The sequence below is a fragment of the Trachemys scripta genome, chromosome 3 (genome assembly GCF_013100865.1).
Source record: "Trachemys scripta elegans isolate TJP31775 chromosome 3, CAS_Tse_1.0, whole genome shotgun sequence".
In the NCBI taxonomy this organism is placed as follows: Eukaryota; Metazoa; Chordata; order Testudines; family Emydidae; genus Trachemys; species Trachemys scripta.
This window is the reverse complement of record NC_048300.1, coordinates 78,417,389-78,441,721: the sequence shown is the minus strand read 5'-3', so window position 1 is coordinate 78,441,721 and position 24,333 is coordinate 78,417,389. Positions and strand designations below refer to the sequence as shown.

The following is a 24,333-nucleotide window of genomic DNA, read 5'->3' as shown; positions in this document are numbered from 1 at the left end:
CCACAACCCTATAAAGTGCAATCTGATTCAGAATGAGATGTCTTGTCTCTTAGATATGGAAGCAATTGAAAGTATTCCCTCAGAAGCACATGGTGGGAATCTGAGCCATTCTTGTCCTTAAAAGGTTCAACAAGTGGATGAAGAAAACAAAGTTTCGGATGGAGACCCTGGCATCTATAGTGTCATCCCTGCCTTGGGGAATCTTCTGGCTTCAGTGGACCTGGCAGATACATGCTTCCATATTTCTATCACATTGTGGCACTGCAGATTTCTAAGGTTTGCTTATGGCAGGAAGCATTATCAATACTGGATGTTCCCATTTCGCCTGCTCTTAGCCCCCAATGTCTTTGCAAAGAAGTTGTTGGCAATCAGCCAGACTCACATTGCAGGATATCCTCTGGTATCCCTTCCTGGAGTCCTGGATGACATCTTGATCAGAGCTCCATCTCAGTCATTAACACACACAGCCGTGTCCTTGACACTTAATCTCCTGCAGGTACACTTCTTTGTTACCAATGTCAAGAAAAGCCTCTTGACTCCATCCACCAAAAATACCTTACTTAGGAATGGACATAGATATCTTCATAGCAAAGATCTGCCCATCCCTAGAAAGGTTCCAGAAGATTCAGGACCTTCTTCCATTATTCTGGAGCCACAAGAGGCCTACCAAAGCACTGAGCCTTCTACTTTAGGCCTCCTAGTGTTGTGCACAGGGATCAATCCATGGGTGCAATCACACATCAGGTGCCTTCAAGGCTCCATTTTAAATGTGTGGGACCACTCCCCAGAACACATTAAGTATCACTAAAGGTCTTGATGCAGGTGCTCATCTTCTTAAAATGGTGGTCAGCCCAGGGCAATGTCCATGAAGATATGCCCCTATGTCTTCCAGATTCTCTGGTTCTCACAACCCAATGCCAGCCTGGAGGACTGGAAAGCACACCTGGGGATGCGAGCAGCTCAAGGCATCTGAAGTCTGGAGGAAATGGCTCATAGCATAAACCACCTAGTACTAATAGCAGTCAAGCTGGCACTATGATGGTTCCAATCCAGTATAGTGGGGAACTACATCCTAATTCATGATCGCATATGTGAACAAACCAGGGGGAGCAAAGAGCCCAGTGCTACACGTGAAAGAATGGAAATTATGTGGTGGGTGGAGCACTTTCTCCTATCTCTCAGAGCGATTTATGTAAAAGGGAGACCTGAACCAAAGGTGGATAGCTCGACTCTGAATGGTCCCTGAATCATGAGGTCTTTGAGTTAATCAGCCAACCTTCCCTCAGCTGACTTCATTAGAGAATTGTATGAATATGAAGAAACCAAAATACTCCACCAGGGTGGTAGATCCCAGTTCCATGTGGACCGATGCCCTATGCACAGATGACTGCAGAGTTTCCTCTAGGCATTTCCACCTTTCCCATTACTAGGGAAATTGGTCCAAATATAAAGCGAGAGCAGGTGTCAGTAATACTGATAACCCCACATTGGCTGAGGAGACCCTGGTTTTCAGACCTGATAGAGCTGAAAATAGGACCTCCGCCACCACTTCCAAAGAGACAAGACATTCTCTTGCAACGTCCTCTTCATCATCTGAACCTGAACTGGCTGCAGCTAAGAGCCTGCTATTGAAAAGGAAGTGCTAGTATCACTGGGTCTGTCGTCCAAAGTCATCAAGACACTACTTACATCTAGAAAAATATCCCCACTAAAAGTGTATTCCTCTGTCTGGTCCAGGGTCTGTGGCTAGTGCCAGGAACATGAGGCATATCTCAGGAATTTTGGTCATTTTTAACTTTCTCCAAGAAGGCTTGGACAAAGGTCCCTAACTGAACATTCTAGCATGTCAGGTGTTTGTCCTTAGTAGCGTGGGGTTTGCAGGATCCACAGGTTTGCTGGTGTGACAACGTGGGAATTTTCTGTAATATTTTTATGAAGCCTGGGCATGCCTCAGTTTCCTTCTATACTTTGCATTGCTATCCAATAGGTACAAAAGGGTTAATTCTGCTCTTGGAGCAGAGCAGGAGATATCAGGTGGTTGGGTCACGTAGCTGTCTGGGGTGGAATGGATCAGTGACGAATCTGGAAGGACAACAGAATTCCCAACAACTGAACAATTAACATCTAACAGCAGGAAATTCCAGCAGGTAGGCATGTGAATTCAGCATGTCTCTGACTGAGGATAAAGAACCAAAAGGTGTCAGGTGGCTGAAATAAGGGCTACCTTTGCTGGCAAGACCGAGCACTCACTTTGGACTGACAGAGACCAAGGAAAAGAGCCATAATGGACCCCAGGGGTGCTTGGCGGTGGAATGCTGGCTTGGCCAGAATGGAGACTGTCTTAACCTTTATTTCTGCGTGCTAACCTAAGGACTTCCCAATGCTGTGTTCTAGTTGACTAATAAACCCTACTCTGTTTTGAAAAGACAGCCTGGGTCACAGCAAACGCTTGCTGAGGTGCTTTGATCCCTGAAGAATGTAAAAAGTCTCTGACCAGGAGTCTTTTAGTTAAACTCCATGGGCAGAGCTCATGGTGTCAAACAGGACTGTTGGAACTCAGAGGCTCAGTCTCAGAGGAATTGAGGTTGCATGGCCTACTCCTAAGAAGGAATGGGGCTCCTTGGGGGTCTGCCACACAGAAGAGGTTCCTCCAAGTGACTGTTTGTAGCACAGATCCTGTGGTCTGGTAGAGAACCCACAGGTAGGCAGATTTCTTAGAGCAATCCGATTAGCCAAATCAGTGGTCAGACTGCTTTTTCAAAGAACCTGTTGCTTGTGCTGAGAGCCCTGACAAGTCATCTCTTCGAACCACTAACACCAGCATCAGCATTCTGTTTGTCTATCCTTACGTGCTTTCTGATAGCCATCACGTCTGCCACATGAGTGTCGGAGCTGGTGGCCTTATCTATGCAGGAACCTTACTGCTTGTTCCATGAGGACACGGTGGTGCTCAGAACTCTGGAATCGTTTATTCCATGCTTCCCAAGAGGAGGTTATTCCTTCATTCTATCTGAGGTCACAACATCCTACAGAGAAGAGATGGTGCACCTTTGATGTCAGAAGAGCCTGAAAATCTACTTCAAACATACAGAATCCTTGAGAAGGTTGGGTGCCCTATTCATGTCTTTCCACCCAAAATGCAAAGGACCCAGAGCTTCCAAGCCTCCATTGCTAGATGGATTAGTCTGTGCATTATGGAGGCATACAAGGCATCAGAAAGTCCAATCCTGGAAAGGTTCAGGGCACGCTCCCAGCAATCCCTGGCTAACTCCTAGGCAGAACGAGCAAATGGCACACAAGCAATTGGCAAGGCAGCCACCTGGTCAACAGCTGCTACCTTTATCAAGCACTATAAGGTGGCCTTCCTGTCATCTGCAGAAGCTCCCTTTGGCAGGAAGGTGCTGGAGATAATAGCCCAGATATAAATCTTTTAAATGGGGAGGGATACCTTCGCCCCCCCCATCTTCTTTCTGACCTTTTCTACAACCCTCCCTACATCTATTCACCTCTTGCTACTTCCCAGACATCCAGACTTGTGGAAAACGCTGGACTGTAGAACCGAAAATTTCTTACCGACAGTTTCCTTTCAGCTGGTAGAGGCTCCCACAATTTTACCCACCCCAAATGGTTTTTGTAAGCCAAAAAGTCAGATACTGGCATGGGGTTTTTACCATGTGAACATTTTATGGTTAACTGTACATAGTTGGTCTAAAGTGACCAGAGTCCTGTGGCACCTTATAGACTAACAGATGTATTGGAGCATAAGCTTTCATTGGTGAATACTCACTTTGTCAGATGCATGTCATGCATAGTTGGTCTAGTTACCTCTGGAGTGTTTGTTACTAATATTGTTTATAGAAGTTTTTATGGCTTTGGAATAACTCATCTGATAGTAAGTGGGATCAAAGGGGGAATGGCCCAGAGCACATAGCTCTGAGACTTTGATTTGCATTGGTGAGCTGCAGAAAGAAGGGGAGCTGCTCAGACATCCAAATATGTGGGAGACACTCCTAGCAGAAAGGAAATGATGAGTAAGAAATGTTCAGTTCTTTTTGCATTCCAAATATCAAGAAAATAAACATCTGTCAAAGCACAACATAATTGTGTGTACATTTTTTTCTAATAAAAAGTTCTGATTCACAGTTTTCATGCTATTTTAGGTATGGTGGTTTTGCAATACTCTCTTAATTTATATCTAAGGGTGTATATACTAGAGTTGGTCAAAAACATTTCAGTGGAACAGTTTTCTGTTGGAAAATACTATTTTGTTTGAAATCAAAAAGTTGATTGTGTCAACTTCAACTATTTTGACAGAAGTTTCAAAGTGAATTAAAATCAGAATAGACTATTTCAACTCATTTTGTTCTGATGTAGTATATTGTATTGACATTATCAAAATTCAAGTATATTTCCAAATATTTTGTTCTGTGAGATATTTTGAGATTTTGACTTTGTCCTGAATCAGGAGAAAAACAAATGTCAGAATTTTCAGTGAGATGAAAATTCTGTTTTCTGACCAGCTCTAGTAAATACACAAAATAAACTATGTGTATACTTGAGAACAAGATTAATTGTACAGGCATGAAAGTAAAAACCTATTGCAAGATAAAACAGTTCTAAGATTGCTCAGCATACTCTAGGACAACTCTGTACTCTTTCTAGGTTAATTGCTTACTTTGGATTTATAGATATTGTCTCCCCTGGGCCGAATTAGTGAGGCATTGGCTGATCTCACCAAAGCTATTCAGCTGCAGCCATCGGCACGACTTTACAGGCACAGAGGTACTCTTTACTTCATATCTGAGGTTAGTTTTTTGCCATTAGATGCTACTTTCATGAAAGAATAAGGATTTTGCCCCTCCCCATTGAAAACTGATCTTCAAATAGTTGTGATTGACCAGTAGTTTACTTGCCTTTTTAGAGAATTGTGATCAGAGGAGGCTTTAAAGTATTTTGTTTTCATGAATTACTTAGTGGAGAGGAGCAAAATGGAGATATGATGTATAAAAATGAATGCAGACAATCTATAATCTCATAACTATTTTTGTGCCTTCTGGGGTTAGTGGGGGTGCACAGAGAAACTTGCTTTGATAGTGAAGATCATAATTGCCCATGGGGATTATTGTTGGATACTCATTTTTAAAAAGGAAAAATATACAGAAGTGTGTGTGAGAGAGAGTGGGAGAGAGAGAGAACACCCCAGACCAACAATATAAAACAATCTGTTATCCTTGCAAAATGCTGAAATCCTATCTTCTTGCTATGAAAATAATTATTACAGTACAAGCTGTTTTATCCGGCACTTCCCCAACCAGAAAGCTCTACAGGGGAGTCGCATCTTATGCAGGGGTTAGGTTCTGAAGTCTGCGCATAAGGCAAAAATCGCATGTAGTCAAACGCTCATTGAGTGGAATGGCGGGCGGAATTGCCCGCACTACAGGTACAGTATTTAAATTGTTGTTTTTCTCTTTTTTGTTTTGTTTTGCCGAGCGCGTTTAGTTCAAATTGCGTAAGTTAAATGCGCCTATGATGCGACTCCACTTTATTTCTATTTCTGATCTTCATTTAAATACCGGTTTATAGTATGGTTGGTGCGAAGCCGGCAGGGGATTGGGGCACGGGAAGGAGGTAGAGCGTGAGCTCTGGGAGGGAATTTGGGTGCGGGGGGGGGGGTGCGGGGCTGGGGATTGGGGCGTACATGAGGTTGGGATGCGGGGTGCCAGATCTGGGGGGCACTCATCTTAGGCGGCTCCCCGCAAATGGCGACCTGTCCCAGCTGCTCCTGGGTGGAGGTGCGATAGGCAGCTCTGTGCGCTGCCTCTGCCTTTAAGTGCTGCCCCCGCAGCTCCCATTGGCCGTGGTTCTCAGCCAATGGGAGCTGCGGAGCTAGTGCTTGGGGCGGGGTGGGAGCAGCACGCAGAGCTGCCTGCTGCGCCTCCAACTAAGAGCAGCCAGGACAGGTCACTTGCGGGGAGCCGCCCAAGGTGAATGCCCCCCGGATCCGGTACCCCGCACCACCTCCCTCTTAATCACCACCCCAACCCTCTGGCCTGAGCCTCCTCCCGCACCCAAACTCCCTCCCTCTTAGTTAATCAGCATTTTTCACTTACCGGCACCCCATCTTCCCCCAACATGCCGGATAAAACAACTTTTACTGTATTATTATTTTGGCATTTTTAAGGACATGGCTTCAGGTTAGTTTAGATACTGTTGCCTCAAAAATGGTATGCACATTGAATAGCTGATATCCCAAGGGAATGATGTAAAATCAATTTATTCAGTTGACTTCACTCAGCCTATTTGCAACCCGTTTCTCCATTCACTTCATCCCATTTTTTTCTCGCAGCAGTTGCTATGAGAGGAAAGATGGAAATAAATTGTGCTGTACATTCCTTTTAGTTAGCCAAATGTCAGTCAAAATGGCAATCTCTGCTGCTTTAAATGGTACTGGAGCTGAATGCCTTCTATTTTCCTTCTTAAGGATATTTGCTTTCTTTGTTCCTTCTAAAGAAGAGGCATTTTATATTAGCACTGTTGAGATTGAGTCAGCATATTAGTATAAACCTAGAACTCGAGATCACTCCGTTGGAGCAAATTGCATACATGTAACCATAAGAGGGTTTGTTTGTATTCCTCTTTATCAGCTAGATCTAGCAATTTCTATGTCATCTGAAAGCTATTTTTGTCCAACAGGACTATGCAACAGCCCATGAAGACTTTCAGCGCTCCTTGGAACTGAACAAAAACCAGCCTATAGCTATGCTATACAAAGGCTTAACCTTTTTCCATAGAGGACTTCTGAAGGTAAATTTATTTTTAAATATCCACTTACAGAACAATGCCTTTAATATTATTTTATTCCTATAAAATATTCTAGCTGTTGTAGATATTCTGTCGGTGTCCTTGTTTTTTCTCATGACTGAGATAAATCATTATACCAAACCTTTTTAGACTCTGTTAAATCCAGTGGCACTTCTTGGTTCACTGAAAATATATCTGATGCATTATGTAGATATGTGCCGTGTAGATATCAGATATTCTCACTGGTATGCGTGTGACTGATGGAATATCTGATGTCAAATAGGGACAGATTTTCAAAAGTGCTTGACACCCAGGGTCTGACACTGAAAATATGTCCAGTTAAGTCCAAAATTTCTTTCTATCAAATGAAAAAGAATGCCTAGGAATATTGACAAGGAAGGGGGCTGGAGAGGAAAACACTGGTAGCTTCCTTACCGCATGAATCAGGAGAGGGTAAGGAGAGTCCCCTCCAGGCAGTCAATGGGGATCTTTACATATGCATTTAATGCATGCCAAACCTGAAACTCTCATGCATACATTATGGAAGGGAAAAGCCATGTGCCTCCAAAGACTTGAAACAGAAGGCAAATAACTCTTCTCACAAAATGGATTTTCTAAAAATCACATAATTTTTGAACGTCTGACTCAGATTTTTGAATGTTTGAGGTTGGCAATACCGGTTCTGTTCCTAACTTACTGGAGTGGGAGGAGCTGCTGGTGCTTTTTTCTCAGGGTTCCTCCCTCCCAATCCATCTCCCAGCTGCTGCTTGTTTTCCCCTATACTTTTTCCATTCCTGGACTTTCAATCAAAAATCAGGAAAGAGCAGGTTAAGGACCTTAAATTGTCAGGCTGTCTATTGTAAATCTTATCTGAAAGTAGCACAGTGGCCCTTGGTAATGAACTAGATCCCCGGTGTAGTGCTGACTTGAGAGAAATGTGCTACCTACTGAATCACCGCCACCACTTCCTATGGCACCCTGGGTTATCATTGGTGTACTTCTATCTAAATTGTGATCTAAACCCACCCTGATTAATTTGAGACTTGATGAGATTAGATCCTGGAGTAGATGTTTGATTGTAATTAGTGCAGTAACTGAATTCTTAACACACTCAAACTAGAATTGAAATACTGTAATTTGCCAGTTCCGTCATTTACCTGTTCTCTAAATCAGAACACGTCTATTCATTTGTTTAAATCCCATCTTTGCCTAAAGGCTTAGTGGGCCTTAAATTCTTCTACTGAATGAAGTCCTACCTGTGTTGTTTGTCATTTAGTAAAGCATTAAACTAAGAAGTATCAAGAGAATTAATTTGAGTCCTAGTTAATGAGCTATGACTCTGAGGTTTAGGTTAATGAAGTCTGGACCATATAAAGTAATTTGAACTCCAACTGACATGGCTCTGCCAGCAAAAATCCTACTGTAGATGCAGTTATACCAGCAAAAAAATATTTTGCTAATGTAACTTATTCCATTTGGGCAATTAGTTTAAACTATACCAGCAGAAGAACTCTTTTTTGCCAGTATAAGCTGTATCTCCATGAGGGCAATATACTGGTATATCTATCCTGGCAGACCACTTTTAAGTATAGACAAGGAATTAATTCCCTCTGTGGGGCTTTGAGCACGAATCTGTAGCCACTTGAATACATCAGAACAATAAGGGGCAGGGCTGTGAAGTGAGTCTGTGTGTAAAAGTTAAAAGGGGTGTTGTGAGTGAGGCGGGGATCTGGAGGAAGAAAGGATGGCCTTGTAGTTAAGACATTGGACTGAATCTCAGCAGAAGAGAGTTCTGTCCCTCGCTCCATGTGGTATTGGGAGAGTTGCTTACTTCATAGCTTATTATAGCCATAAAAAGGATTATAGCATTTTTTTATTGTGTGATTTGAAGCACAAACTACTGTAATATTTTACTTGTACACTTTTGGATTTTGTAATGTATAACGCCTTGGTCAAACTTTCCACAGGTCTTACATAACAGCACAAAATCCTTAGTAATTACTGAATTACTTTAAATTTAAAGTTATTGAATTTAACTTTAGACAGGGATAATTAATAACAGCTAATCATGATGCCTACTTGTGTTTTATGTAGGAAGCTATTGAATCATTCAAAGAAGCCCTGAAGCAGAAAGCTGATTTCATAGATGCATATAAGAGTCTGGGACAGGCCTATAGGTAAGCACATTCAGAAATAGCTTTTTAATACCACTGGCTTAAAGCCTCTACCACACTTTCAGCACTACATATCAATAAAAATAACACAAGAGTCTTTAATCACAGATTTGTTTCTCTATATTTTGATGCGTTATTGTTGATAGTTATCGATAGCATGGTTGATAACACTTCAGGGTTGAGCTCAATATAAATGGAACAAAGGCAAAGAGGTTTTAGTATAAATCCAAAGTAAACAGGTCTCTTAGTGTATATCTACACTGCAGTCAGAGGTGTGATTGCAGCTTGGGTAGGCATACCCCTGCTAGCTTTAATCTAGCTAGCACTGCTAAAAATAGCAGTGAAGATGTGGTGTTGGGGGGGGCCCCGGCATGAGCTGGCAATACAAACATGTACCCAGGAGAGCTTGAACAGTCCATGCCGCCACGTCTTCACTGCTATTTTAGCCTTGCTAGCTATATTAAAGCTAACACGAGTATATCTACCCGAGCTGCAATCATACTTCCAACTGCCATGTAGACATACCCCTTAGGCCCTCATTTACCTGATTTTTGGCTTCTATCAGGACCATAGTTGAAACATATCCCCAAGTGATATTGTATAAAGTAGGGTAAACATTATGAACCACAGTTGAATATTTTATTCTCATAATGAGAACTTGCTAGATGGTTTCTGAAATCATCATAATATTTAGACAGCAATGAGTGGTTTTTGCATGTTTAAGTTTTGACTTAATTATATAGCGCCACAAGTGTGATAGATATTATATAAATTAATATAAACACAGGGTCTCTGCCCTTAAGTGTTTGCAATCTAAATACTTACACTAAAACTGGGAAGTAATTATTTTTAAAAACCAACCTGTTGTTTTTTGCTTTAAGTATCAGCAAAATAAATACATTAGGTTTTTCAAAAGGAATTTAAATTGCACTCTTATTCAGGAGTTAGGTAATGGGTCATTCTTTAGTTTTGCTTTTAATAATGATATGGAAATGATGAGAAGAGAACTTCACTTTGTTTATTAAGGCTTTGAATTTATATGCCTTTAAAAAGGTGATCTACAGATAATAACTAGGTAGAAAAGCAGTTGTGGATAGGTTATATATTTAAAAAAATTAATAATACATAAACCAGTCATTATCCTGACTACTATGCCTGTATATTGTATTTCCTCTCTTCCCCACAACCTTCTGTACTTCGTCAGTTTTTTCTTTTATATTTTGGACTATTATGTTTGGAAAACACCTACATTGTGTGATTTGGTGCTACTGCAATATAAATTGTTGCCTGTGTAATCTTAATTTGGCCCCCTGGCAATACACTTTATAATATAGTCTTGAATTCCATGATCACCTACTATTTTTTCCTACAGGACCCCTGCCTCATTTTGTGCACAGGATGCACTGTGCACCTATTCACAAGTTTTTATCCTTATCATTCAGTGTGTTATTTGCCTATGTCTTATTTACCACAGCATCTAAACCTTGCACTGATTATTAATTATTTGCAATTATTAATTCCTCATGGGTTTTCTGTGACACTCATCACTGTAGTATTGATGCTTCACAGACATGAATTCATTGATCTTCACAACAACCCTTTTATTCCTGTTCTATACATGGAAAATGGAAGCAAAAATTGTCAAATGTCTCCTATGTTTGGGTGCCCAGTTAAAGGATCCTAGGGCTTGACTTTTTCAGGTAATTCAGTATTGCCAACCCCAAAGGTTCAAAAATCATGAGTCAACCCCCCCAAAATCATGTGATTATTTTTTAAAAGATTATGTTGTGATTTTGATCTGTTGTTTTTTAACACTCTGCCCAATGTGTGGGTGTGGCAGTTAGCATTGCCAGCTCTCCCTGATTTGAGTAAGGTGATTTTGGCCACCACAACAGGAGCTTTTACTGTGTCCCTGATGGTGCAGAGCTTCCAGCATCTCTCTAATCCCAAAATTCTAATTAATTGTCCCTCCATCTGACCAGCTCCCTCGCCCCCAAGCCCAGCAATTCATTATACAACCCTCTCAGCCCTCGCATCAGTTCTGTCCTCTCCCATCTCCCACATCTACTGCTCCTGTAGGTTCATGAGTCTTCGCTGCCTGTAGTGGGGGCAGGTCCAGGGGCTCTTTCCCTTCCCAGTCCTTGTGTTGCAGGGATAGAGAGGGGAAGGGGGAGGAGCAGAGGGAAGATTGATCCATCTTTCACAGCAGGGAGAAGGAAGCGGAGCATCCTTGCACTGCTGGGCTTTGTGTTCCTCCTGTGAGAATGGTGTCGACTGCTCCCTCTCCCTTCTCTCTGCTCATGTGAGTGGAGCAGAGAGAGATCTGCCTGCTCCTATAGCTGTTTCCCAGGAGATAGGTAGCCAATAGCAGGGTGTGGGGCCCTTGCACCAGGCAGGGTTGAAATTCAAGAGAGGGATGGAGCTTCTTGCATCATTGTGAGTCTGGTTCAACCCCCAGCCAAAATTGTGTTACTTGTGAGGAAATTGCAAGAGTTGGTGACACTGGAATATTAAACATTTTATTGCCCTTTAAATGTTCATAACACAGATCCCATTGACTTCATTTACATTTATTAACGCTTAGCACTGCTACAAATCAGACCCCAGCACCTCAAGCTGGGAACCCAGAAAATGAGGAACACACAATTAGTGACCATCTCTGAAAAGCCTGGTTTAAGTGATTTCTTCAGAGTCATATAGGAACTCTATGGTAGAGTAGGGATAGAATCCAGTTCTCCAGGATGGCCTTCAACTGTCTTCACCATGAGACGCTTCTTTCTCTTCCTACAGTCCCCTGCCTCATTCATTACACATCTTCCAACTTCTGTAACAAATATGGCTAGGATTCTACAGAAAAAAGCCTCCTTCATTGTGCACTCTTGTTTCATTCCCTGAGCGCCATTCATCCTGTCCACTGAATAAAAAAGGCAGAGATCCTGCAGGGGGAAAAAGTATGGTTATCATGCAGTTAAAGACTATGCACAAGGGGGCAGAATTAACAATTGCACAAGCAACCTTATAATAGAATATTTAAAAAAAATAGCCTATTAAGGTTATGTAGTGGATGTCTCAAAATAGACATGGTAGAGTAGTATTTCAGCACATTAAGTTCAAACTTACCTCCTTTTGTCTTTTTTGCCAAGCACAGACCCAATGCAATCACCAGTGCCTTGGTGCACATCTAATCATGCACTTTCCTGGTAACATCATACCCACCATGGCTGAGTGCTGGAGCCTGCCTGTAAGGCAAGTCCTGTTTTATTTTCCCCAATAGTGAATGTGTAAATCTGTATCCATTAAGATACACGATATTAACTTCTTGAAAAGTAACCTCTTTATTCTTTAGGAGGTTTTTCAGCACAACTATTGCTTTCTTTTCTAATATAGTCAAGCTCCGTCAGTGGGGGTTTTGGCAACTGTTAGCAAAATGGGTGTTGGGATATGCAACTGAACAGGAGCTGGCAGTCATGGGTATGCAGGAGTGTTGTTTCATTTCTTATTCCGGTCTGCTAATTTAAAGTTTAGCAAATATTAAAAACATGCCAAAATGTCTCTCTCAAGTCATTTGGAAAACAAAGTTTTATTTGCCAACATTTTTCAAACATTATTTGTAGATCACCTTTTAAGCTAACGATAAGATCATAAATTCATAGAATTTTTTTTAAGGACAGAAGGGGTTCATTGTGATGATCTATTCTGACTGCCTACATAACACAAATCTTAAAATATCACCCAGTAACTCCTGCATCAAATTCAATAACTTGTTGAAATAGAATGTATCTTTTTTCAGATCATCTGCTTTTGAAAAGGCTTTTGAATATGAACATTAATCAGTTAATGAACCAGCTTCAAAAATATAAATTAGTTCTTCTGCTTGGTAACTGCATGTGCTTTGATTCTTTATTTTTAATGCTGCTATCTTAAATGTGTGTGGTTGATTGGAACTCATTTAATATATTAAAATTGGATACTGTAAACTGAATTCAGAATCTTTGGTTTTACATTCCAGTTTTATCAAAAGGATATTAATTTAATTTAATTTTTAAAACTAGATCATGTTCTATTGGCTGTATCTACTTCTGAAATTAAATAATTCTAAATGTAATGATCAGTTTGGCCACTAACTGAAAACTGGCACATGTTTTTTCAAATGGCAGCTTCTGAAAAACATAAAATTTACTTACACTTCTGAATCCTATAAATAGCTTGGGGGTGGGGCTATTAGCTGGACGTCTTCAATTGTATCTTATTCAAGGGTGCTCATTGTAGGAGGCTTTCATTCTTGTCAATTCTGAGGAAGAACTGTCCAGGAAATGCATAAAGTTTCATAGTCAATAGTTAATGCCCACAGAGAATTGTGTGAATCCAGGGTCTAGTGGGATTCTGTATCCAAGAGTAGATCCTTTAGGTGAAGAATTGTGAACAACAGTTTGGTTGTCACTGCTGAAGAAGTTGCAGAACTCTTACCTTACTCAAAGAAATTGTCCCTAATGTGATTTAAAAAAAATCAGCCATAGCTAGATCATATCTTTTCTTAATATCTTCATTTGGATTGCGTTAAAATTATTTGGTAAAAAAGTAGGTTTGTAAGTTCACCATTGCTTTTTATGTTCCTCACTTATGACTTTATGGAATTACCTAGGGAACTTGGTAACTTTGATGCTGCCACGGAGAGCTTCCAGAAGGCTTTGTTGCTAAATCAAAATCACGTTCAGACGTTACAGCTCAGGGGAATGATGCTTTACCATCATGGTAGCCTAGATGAGGCACTGAAGAATTTTAAGGTAAGCACAGGTAGACCTTAGAGATGTGTACTAAATTAAGGATTGATATTTTTTAATTAGACCTAATACTTATCAAATTACAATTAAAATGAAATACAATAATGTTATGTTCCACATTCTGAATATGAATGAAAATTTGTATTGCAAGTAAAATACAATTCTGTATACAATCTGTTTTGTAAGCATGATTTGTAGTCTTACAATTAGTGAATGATGAATCAGTTCAGGCATGGGAGGGAACTGAGACATTTTCCCCCAGACTTACCAATTGTTAATACTAGACTCTTAAATGGTATTTTATAAGGTTTTGAAATGCTCAGATTGGTTTTATTCAGTAATTTGGTCAGAAGCGGTACCCAAAGTTTTGAAATTCCATAAGGGGTTGGAGGGCTGTTCTCATAAAACAAGTAGCCAATTTTGTAATCTCAAGGTTCAGATAAGCATCTGAACTTTTGGATCTGAATCTTTTGAGTTTTCTCCATCATGAACAATAAAAGCTAACACTTTTGTGCAGAGTGATCCATCTGAAATTGTAAAAACACGTGCCTGTCCATGAGGTAGATAAATTATATTCTAATTTTGCAGATCCAGAAACTAAGGCACAGATGTTAAATGACTTGCCCAAAGTCTCACAGTGAGTCATCGGCAGAGCAAGGAACAGAGCCAAGTCTAAGAATCCCTACTTCCCTGTCTTAACAAGCACACTTTCCTTTTTGTTTATTTAGAACATTGTATATCTTTATGTAAATTACCATGTGTCCCTGCTTTGTGACTCAATTTGTAGATCTTGTTGTATTTTAAAAAACAGTTTAAATAGCAAATGCTGTTTGAAGAGATGCAGATAACTCCTGAGTGTTTAATACATCCATGTGGTCAGAGAATTTTGTTTTGGGGTACCAAATTCTAAAGTATCCTATTGTCTAGCATTATGCTAAAACTATCATGATGTAGTACAGAATTGACTGTCAGGTAATGGTAGTGCAGTGCGTGAATTTCAGAGCTATGATGCTTGGTGGAAGAGAAGAACTGATGGTGGATACATTGTATAAAGTTGCATCTTAAGAAAAATGTCTCCTATTTTTAGGGTCAGTTTGCACTAGGAAATGACATGTTATGCCTCTCATCTGGTGCTGAAAACTGTTTAGCTGCGAGTGTAGCTTCAACAAAATCACTTGGTTACCGAAAGTGTGATCAAGATCAAGTTTCACCAACACTGTTACATTTTATGTAATGGTGATGAAAATATTTTCTTCATCTTAGCTAGCAATTAATTAAATTGTTTTTAACATCAGTTGAAGAAAAGTCATTGGGAAAACAGTTGCTGACAACTTTTGAAAGTAAAAGACCATTCCCTGGTGTTGGCCTTGTGACTAAAGAGCTTAGTAATGTATATTAGACAGTTCCAAGATACCCAGGTTAATTTTTTTATTTATTTATTGACTTGTTTCTTTAATCTTCTAGAGATGTCTTCAGCTAGAGCCATATAATGAAGTATGCCAGTATATGAAAGGTCTCAGTCATGTTGCAATGGGGCAGTTTTATGAGGGCATAAAAGCTCAGACCAAGGTTATGTTAAATGATCCACTACCAGGCCAGAAGGCTAGCCCAGAGTACCTAAAAGTGAAATACCTCCGAGGTAAGTTACGGTTGGGGGGGGAATGTCCTTTGACATAGGACTAAAATTGCCTAAGTGTAAGAGTCACTTATGGAAAACTATTTTAAGTAAGATGTATTTATTCACCTGAGTGCTGTGTTGAGTGAGCTGTCTTCATAGGTGTCTTGGCGCTTGTTTGTTCAGAGTTAAAAGCCATGACCAGAAATCAAACTTGGGTCTTGGTTTAGTAGTAAAAGTAACTATGGTACCACTTAACTGGCCTAGACTTTTAACTGTTTAGCTAGGATCAAGTTTAACATTGATTAATTTAGTAAGGTATTTATCTTAAATATCTTAACAAATATATACTCCTGTTTTAAATTCTTCTTTGGGGGAAAGTAACTGTTGGACGAGAACAAAAATAACACTTACTTGTATTGTTTTTCTTTACCTTCGCAGAATATTCTCGATATTTGCATGCCCATCTTGATACCCCTCTTACGGAATATAATGTAGATACAGATCTTCCTGGAAACTTTAAGGACCATTGGGCCAAAAACCTTCCCTTTTTAATAGAAGACTATGAAGAACAGCCAGGATTGCAGCCACATATAAAGTGAGTGGTTTTTAGACAGACCATTTAGAGCATTCCTGGTAGGATTTTTTCAAAAAATGGCATCTGAGGATTAATTTGTCACAAATGTTTAACACTGCCTGAAGCCCACAGAAAATGTTGGGCACTTTTCAAATTCAGAGGGGCTGCAAATGCTTGATTTAGCTCAGTAAAAAAGAGGTGGAATCAGAACTTGGTCAAAATGATCTTCTCTAGTTCCATGTAATTCAGTAAAGATAATTCAGGTTATACAGCCATGTTAACTGTTTTGTTGTTTATTTTGTCTTGGAACTGGATTAGTAATTAGATTATAGAACACTTTAGTACTAGAGAAACTCAGGATAGACTTCCATCTGGACATCCATCCTTAGTGTAGAAACCTCAATTTGGAGTTTTCTTACTGTTAAGTATTTAAGATTTTTTTTAAGGGTATAATTTCTCAGTTACTCAGACATTAGATATATTAATTGTAACTCTGACTGAATGAAATTGTGTCTTACGCTCCACCTCTAGAGTGGTGGTAATCAGTCACCAAAGCAAAGGCTTTATCAGATTAGGATTTAAAAGTTTAACTATCAGGGAAGTGGACCTTTTCCCTACATGAGATTTTCTCTCTCTCTGAAAACTAGCCTTCAGTTTTATGGTCATTTCACACAACATGGCTTAGAAACTTGTCATTTTGTAGGTATGGGCTCAAACCTGCATTTCTTATGCATGCAAAACGTCTACTGACTTCAGTTGGCATTTTCGAGAAGGAATTACAGAATCAGACCCCTAGTCTGTGTTACTCCTCATGTTTTCTTATGCCATACCTGTGATCCCTATGAAATTCAGAATTAATATACACTGAGGAGGTGACTCACTATAAAGGCTTTTGCAATAATTAAGTCTGATGGTGAAATACTGTTCCTGTTGAGATGAATGAGTTTTGCTATTGACTTCACTGGGGTCAGAATTTCACCTCGTTTGGTTTGTGTGTGTGTATCTACAACACGTGTGTTTTTTGGTACTGCTTTTAATTCTTTTCTGGGCTTGTGTTACTGATCACCACAAATAGATTGTTTTTAAGCTGTTTTCAGGAGCCATCATGGCAGATGGTGGTTGATATTTACTTTGTGACATTTTTTTCTTCAAGGGATGTGCTATTTCAGAATTTTGAAAGCTATAAACCTGAAGTGCAAGAACTTGTATGTGTGGCTGATCGTCTGGGTTCACTGATGCAATATGAGACACCAGGATTCCTTCCAAATAAGAGAATACACAGAGGTATGTGGGGGGACTTTCCACCTGGGAATGGAAACTAAAAATGTCGATGCTTGCTTTGATAGCACTTTGATAAACTTAAGGTTGTTTTACACTGGGTACTTATTGGCATAATGACGTCTCAGGGATGTGCAAAATCCACATCCCTGAAGGACGCAGCTTTGCCAACTGACTCCTGATGTAGACAGCACTAGGTCGATGAAGAATTCTTCCGTAGACCTAGCTACCAGTTATACGGGAGGTGCATTACCTACAGTGATGCAGCTGCAGTGGTTTAAGTAAAAATATACTCTTAAAGTGATATGCAGTTGTAAAACCTTTTTCTTTACATTTCCATTCATCTGAAATGTATTCTATAAAAATGTGTAGATGTAAAATTTACAGATAACCACACTTCGTATCTTAATAGGTACATATTTTCTGAGGCATCATGGTCTAGCTCTGGACTGGAAGCCATGAGCTACTAGGTCTTAATACCAGCATTAACACTAGCTACTTCTGTTCCCTTGAACAGGTCTGTTAACTTGGCTGCTTCAGTTCCCCCCTATACAATGGAAAGGCTCTGAGTGGACTAATTGGTTCTATATATTCTTTGTTGTTCAGCAATGGGGCTGGCTGCTTTGGAAGTAATGCAAGCTGTGCAGCGGACATGGGCAAACTCAAAAGTTCGAATGAATGGGAAAACCAGATTGATGCAGTGGAGAGATATGTTTGACATTGCTGTGAAATGGCGAAGGTAATGCTTAAGAGAAGAGAGCTACTAAGCCTTATCTTGTGATGTTGATGTAAGTTCCAGTTAGTGGAATTTAAGACAGACTGAACAACTGCAGGCTTTGTACTAGATGTGGAGGCAGATCTCTTTGGAATCTTAGCCCCTACTGTTTTAACTGCATCCTCACTTACGGGCTGGTCCACTGTGCAGTGTTTGCAGGGATTTTCATAAAGGGATGTTTAACAACTCTTCATCCAAAGGAGGAATACTCTTGCAGGTTGAGGTCTCCTTGGTCTGCGCTTGGCAGAGATTAGAGGCACTGCACTTTTTCACAAGATGAATTTGAAAAACTAAAATAAATAAGTGTTTTAAAGGAGACGGGGTAGTGGGATACGAATTCAGCTAGCAGAATAGAGGTTAGTTATTGTAAAGTAGTTTAGACTTTCTTCACACGCAAAGGACTCTTGCATTGTATTTTTTTCCATCAGTTAATCCATTTGGGGAGGGAAGTCCATTAAATAGTATGACCACTACTGAGTTAACTGTAGGAATCAAAAAGATTTGGTATGCAGAGCATGCTTTAAAGTTCCTTTTTATAAAGAAATTTCTGGGCTTTTTTTCCTGAACTTTGCAAGGAAGAATAAAAACAAGTTGATCTCTTGTGATGACATGCATTGTTTTTAAATGGGAGCCTGAATCTAACCATCTTTCTAGCCTCTGCTTTCAATTTTACTTGTTCTCAATAAGGTAAAAATAACTTGAATAGTAAGACTATTTTTGTTGTAAAAATTGTTAACAAAATTTATACACTACATCTATTGAGTTATTTACAAAAATCTTACATTTGTTTTTCACCGCTTCCTCCAACATACTGCCCCTTCCTGGGAGTTGCAATTCAGTTTGAAGAACTTTGTTCTAGATTACTGTTTCAAATGCAGTCCAACTGATGTCCATTTCTCAGAAACTTTTGGTCAAGGCACAATAATTAGCACCCGTAGTGACAGTCTCAGCAGAGATATAAATGAGAATCAACATTTCATTCTTTTTTGAGTGATTGGCCCATGGATGTCACTCTTGGCACGTGTGTGTGTGTGATTGGATTCTTTTAAAAAGAACAGGAGTACTTGTGGCACCTTAGAGACTAACAAATTTATTAGAGCATAAGCTTTCGTGAACTACAGCCCACTTCTTCAGATGCATATAGAGTGGAATATATATTGAGGAGATCTATATACACACACATACAGAGAGCCTGAACAGGGGGGAGTTGTCTTACCAACTCTGAGAGGCCAATTAAGTAAGAGGAAAAAAACCTTTTGAAGTGATAATCAAGATAGCCCAGTACAGACAGTTTGATAAGAAGTGTGATAATACCTACAAGGGGAGATAGATTCAATGTTTGTAATGGCTCAGCCATTCCCAGTCCTTATTCAATCCTAAGTTGATTGTATCTAGTTTGCATATCAATTACAGCTCAGCAGTCTGTCGTTGGAGTCTGTTTTTGAAGTTTTTCTGTTGTAAGATAGCCACCCGCAGATCTGTCATTGAATGGCCAGACAGGTTAAAGTGTTCTCCCACTGGGTTTTGAGTATTATGATTCCTGATGTCAGATTTGTGTCCATTAATTCTTTTGCATAGAGACTGTCCGGTTTGGCCAATGTACATGGCAGAGGGGCATTGCTGGCACGTGATGGCATATATCACATTGGTAGATGTGCAGGTGAATGAGCTCCTGATGGTATGGCTGATGAAAAAATTTTCAATAATTTCCATCCCACGAAAGCTTATGCTCTAATAAATTGGTTAGTCTCTAAGGTGCCACAAGTACTCCTGTTCTTTTTGCGGATACAGACTAACACGGCTGCTACTCTGAAACCTGGATTCTTTTAGTTCTTAGTGTCTGTTAGGGCCATGCCTGTGCTGTAGATGGCGGTAAGCTGCCCACCCCACCCCCCACACACACCTGAGGGCCCAACTGTCCCTCAGTTCCTTCTTACTGCCTGTGACGGCGAAATGAAACTCTTGTAATGTCCACTCTTTGCTCTGTGCGTTGCTAGTGTGAATTGGGATTATAGTTGGTAAAATGCATGTTGATTTAAAAAAAATTGCTTTGTTAGGTAGTCCAGATAGACTGGACACCCCAACCCCCAATAAAGGGTTGCTAGCAACACGGCAGAAACTAAATCACCAGAATTCATTGCTTATCCCTTGTGTGTTGCTTTGATGTCTATGAATCATGAGTGCCTCTGCCCAGGGCCGGCACCAGTGCAGCAAGCAGGTGCTTGGGGTGGCCAACGGAGAGGGGCGGCACGTCTGGCTCTTCAGCGGCAATTCGGCAGCGGGTCCCTCAGTCCCTCTCGGAGGGAAGGACCTGCCACCAAATTGCCGCCGAAGAATGAAGCAGCGGCGGTAGAAGTGCTGATCGCGCCTCTTCTCCCTGCCCCCCGCACCCCTTTGCTGCTTGGGGCAGCAAAAACATTGGAGACGGCCCTGACTCTGCCTAGGAGAGGGACCCATCCCTGGGTGATGTTCTGTATGTTGCTCCTTCTGTGCATGCACTTAGAGCTACAGCAGCCTGCTGGAAGCAGTTCCTCCTTCAGAAATTGATACAAGCCTCCTCTGACTCATAGAGGAAAGCTACTGCCCAGCCTCTGACATCTGTAAGTCTTGCTCCATTAGTGCCCTGATGAGCTGAGATTTCAGTCTGAGTTTTTAGGCCACATCTACTCAAAGGCCCCATTTGTCTGCCATTATTCTGGCATTGACGTCCTCTGGTGGGCAGGAAAGAACATGGTTTTAGGGATGAGCAAAGCACAGGTCACCATCTCTGGTGCCTAGTAAGTTGAGGCACAAGAGTCATCATGCTTCTGATTTGTGTTGCACTCCATCTAAGAGCCAGAAGCCTGTTAAGGCCCCTTCTGCTTCCCAGGTACTGACCACTAAGCGAGCAGAAGTGGTACCTACTAAATATGTGGACTGCACTTCTCTTGGTACCAACCTTACCACTGAGCACCTTAGAACACAGAGTCTTGGCACCAAATGCATCAGAACTAGAAGCCTGGTACCTTCCGCCTCAGTCTTGGTTGCCTTGAAACAGTGTCCAGCAGTACCTGCTACCTTGCTACCAGCTATCTTGGTACTAAAGCATACATGGTGCCAAATGGATTTGGTGCTGGAGTCACCTTTCCTTAAGAGCGTGACAGTGGTGATGTCCAAACCACCAGCTTCAGAGTTACCAGAATATCAGGCTAAGGAGGTATTCCTGGTACTGACCTCTCCTTCAGAGGCAGGGCAGTCCCAGTAGAATGGCCCCTTCCCTTGGAGGAAGTATATTACTCCTCCTCCTCCTCCACCTCTGAACATGGTAGGGACTCATCTCCCACTCATTGCTCTCAACTCCCTGGATAGCACAGTGGGAATTGGGAAGACATTCTAAAGAAGATTCCTTGAGAGTAGCAGAAAGAGACCCGGGAGTCATAGGGAACATCCCTCCTGGAACCCCTCCATGTGCTGTTCACACCGCAGTGCATACTATGGCTAATGCAATAGCAATGAGAAAAGTCATCATAGCTTCACTACCTGGGGAATCCCAGGGAGTTCTAGACAACAAGCAAGGACTTACCATTTGAGGGCAACAAACTTTGGCCCTCCACTCCTTTAAAGACCTACGGGTAACTCTGTACTCTCTGTGCCTCTTTTTTCTGCCCCAAAAAGAAAATAAAAAGGTCAGAACCCTTATTCAGACAGCACTTCTCTGTCCAATATTGTCATAAGCCACAGAGGACTTCAGAGCTACAGAGGAAGAGAGAGAGAGTCCACTGGAGATGGCCCTCTGTCTGGTCTTCTGCTGCCCCTCAATCTGAGGCTTCCACCAGTCAATTTCAAAAGCTTGGTAGAACCATCAGAGGATACTTTAGACCCCTCCCTGCCCTTTCCACATCAACATGGCAACTGCCTCTTTTATTTCCAGGAAGGTTGGGCTAGAATCATTTTGGACCAGTGGGTCCTACAACTGGAAGCAGTGGAGGAAATGCCCTTAGAATTTAGGGGCAGACATTTTTATTCCCGTTACTTTCTCATTCCAAAGTATCATTAGTTGGTGACCCATCCTGGATTTTCAACATGCCAACAACTTCATTTGCTGTTTCAAATTCTGGATGTTCATTTGGTCTCCATAATTTTCTTGTTAGATCCTCAAGGCTGGTTTGCAGCTCTCGACATGCAAAATGCCAGTTTCCATACATCCATTCATCCAGCCCGCTAGATATACCTCAGATTCCTGATAGAAACATCTCACTAAATGACCACTGTGGCCCCCTCATCGCTGTAGTGTCTGAACATGTCAGTCTTTAATGTATTTATTCTCACAACACGCACATGAGGTAGGGAAGTGCTATTATATCCATTTTACAGACAACGAACCAAGACACAGAGAGACTAATTGGCTTGCCCAAGATCACACAGGTAATCTGGCAGAGCAAGGAGTTAAATTTCGGGCCTCTAATTCCTAGGCTACTGCCCTAAACACTGGACCATCTATCAGTGAGTCCATCACTACCAGTACAGAGTTCTGCTTTTTAGTTTTCTATAGCACTGAGGATGCTCATCAAGTACTACTACAGACTCTGGCTAAAGAACTGAGAGACAATGCGGAGGGACGCATTAGGGCATTGACATGACCCCAATCGATATTAATGGCCAGAAGAATCCAGTCTCATGCACATGCTCACCAAAAGCTGGAAGTCATGTGGACAATACATCCTGAAGAACCATGTATGTAGAGTCCTTAACCAAGTCAGGACCCCATTGTGCTAGACTCTGTACAGACATGAAGTAAAAAGACAGTATCTATCCAAGAGAAGTTAGTCTAAAAGACAAGATATATAACATGGATGAAACAAGTGGGAGAGGGGGGGATGTAGTAACAATAATATGAAAAGGTTTTTATCCTAGACTGGCAGTGTGCACAATTATTAGGGGTAATGAGCTAATAAGTAGCAGTAATCTGTTACTGTTCTTAAATGTAAATCTACCCCCAAATAATATTTGAAGCATACCTGTCGGGCAATATTTGGGAAGCTTGACCTCCCACCACTTGTGCTCCACCTGTTCTTTGGATAAATGGAGGACTTTGCTCTTGAGCTAGTGCCCCCGTTTTAGCAGCCCTACATGAGAAAAGATAGGGAAGTGAAGTTACTGCCCTCTTTTTCTTATGGGAAGTGGTTCTCGGATACCAGAGGAGGATACAAGTTGCTAGGTTAAAGCATGTGTTAAAATGAACCCACAGAAATTTTTATTCCTGAAAATATTCTTGTTTTCCCTTTTGTATTAGGTAGTTAAAAAAGAGCTATGAAAGATTGCAGGATACTTTGCAGCGATTTACTCTGCTAGCAAAGAGTTAACTATTTCAAACTGTCTAGCTGCATTAGTGAGAATTTTATGAACTGCTTTTCAAACTGTCTAGCTGCATTAGTGAGAATTTTATGAACTGCTTTCTTCCTGTTATAGAAGCTGATACACATTTCAGGAAAAAAAAAAAAATCAGCACCTTGTTTTATGATCTCTGAATTCAAGCTTTGCTTAAAGGCATTGATGCATGAACCAGCTTCTCAGAGCCATAGGTTACATCAGATGGCAGCACAGGTTGGCAGTTATGTTTAAGATGGAACTTTAGAAATTTTCATAACTGATATTTTCTTGATTTAAAATATGACCTGTAATAAGACTTCTTTAGGTGCACAAATTTTAACAGGGTATTTCTTTGTAGGATAGCTGATCCAGACCAGCCCGTGCTTTGGTTAGACCAAATGCCAGCTCGAAGTCTTAGTAGAGGCTTTAATAACCACATCAATCTAATCAGGTATGAAGTTTTTGCCTAATCTTGTTTGCATTAGGAATTGTGCTAAAATATGTAGGCTGTTCGTGAACTATTATAGCTGACCGTGTTCAGTGTGTACATACTATGTAATGTCTAACGTTTTGACTGTTTTGTTTTTAATTCTAGTAGCGCTTTTGTTTATTTTTCCACTCATTAAAAAACAAATTATCATCTCTCATGATTTTTTTTCACCCCCTTCTTTTTTCTAAATCTAATGTTTTACATTATCTTTATTTTGGCGAGAGATAAATAGGTCCCAAAAGATAACTTTTCATTCTAGTTTTTAATTCCCAAATTAAAATACCTACTTCATATACCTAAGATTAAACCCATTGTCATTGATGTATTTTCCACAAATGCTACTCCCAGAAGGCAATACTGCCAGCTGTAATTGCACAGTACTAGGCAATCTGTGTTTCCTACTTTGTAACCATCATCCATTAGTAGTATTTAGAGGAAATGTTTCAGCATGGAAAGGTTAAAGACACAGGTGTCAAAATACCTAAGAAGCTGA

General features: G+C 40.7%; 1 protein-coding gene across 11 annotated transcripts in view; it reads left to right on the top strand.

The window, feature by feature from the left end:
• Positions 1 to 24,333, top strand: part of TTC13 (tetratricopeptide repeat domain 13) — a 64,387-nt gene that overhangs the window by 18,596 nt on the left and 21,458 nt on the right. For 9 of the 11 annotated variants that reach the window (XR_004645066.1, XR_004645067.1, XR_004645063.1 and 6 more), the window contains exons 7-15: positions 4,689 to 4,805; positions 6,694 to 6,804; positions 12,124 to 12,221; positions 13,618 to 13,759; positions 15,221 to 15,395; positions 15,813 to 15,969; positions 17,102 to 17,232; positions 17,833 to 17,965; positions 23,709 to 23,801. Coding sequence is in view for 6 of the 11 variants with exons in the window: in XM_034765146.1 (XP_034621037.1) it covers positions 4,689 to 4,805; positions 6,694 to 6,804; positions 12,124 to 12,221; positions 13,618 to 13,759; positions 15,221 to 15,395; positions 15,813 to 15,969; positions 17,102 to 17,232; positions 17,833 to 17,965; positions 23,709 to 23,801 (1,157 nt within the window). In the remaining 5 variants the exon portion in view is untranslated. Of the gene's footprint in view, positions 1 to 4,688; positions 4,806 to 6,693; positions 6,805 to 8,895; positions 8,979 to 12,123; positions 12,222 to 13,617; positions 13,760 to 15,220; positions 15,396 to 15,812; positions 15,970 to 17,101; positions 17,233 to 17,832; positions 17,966 to 23,708; positions 23,802 to 24,333 lie in introns of all 11 variants that reach the window. The other 2 variants (XM_034765145.1, XM_034765144.1) reach the window with 1 other exon arrangement.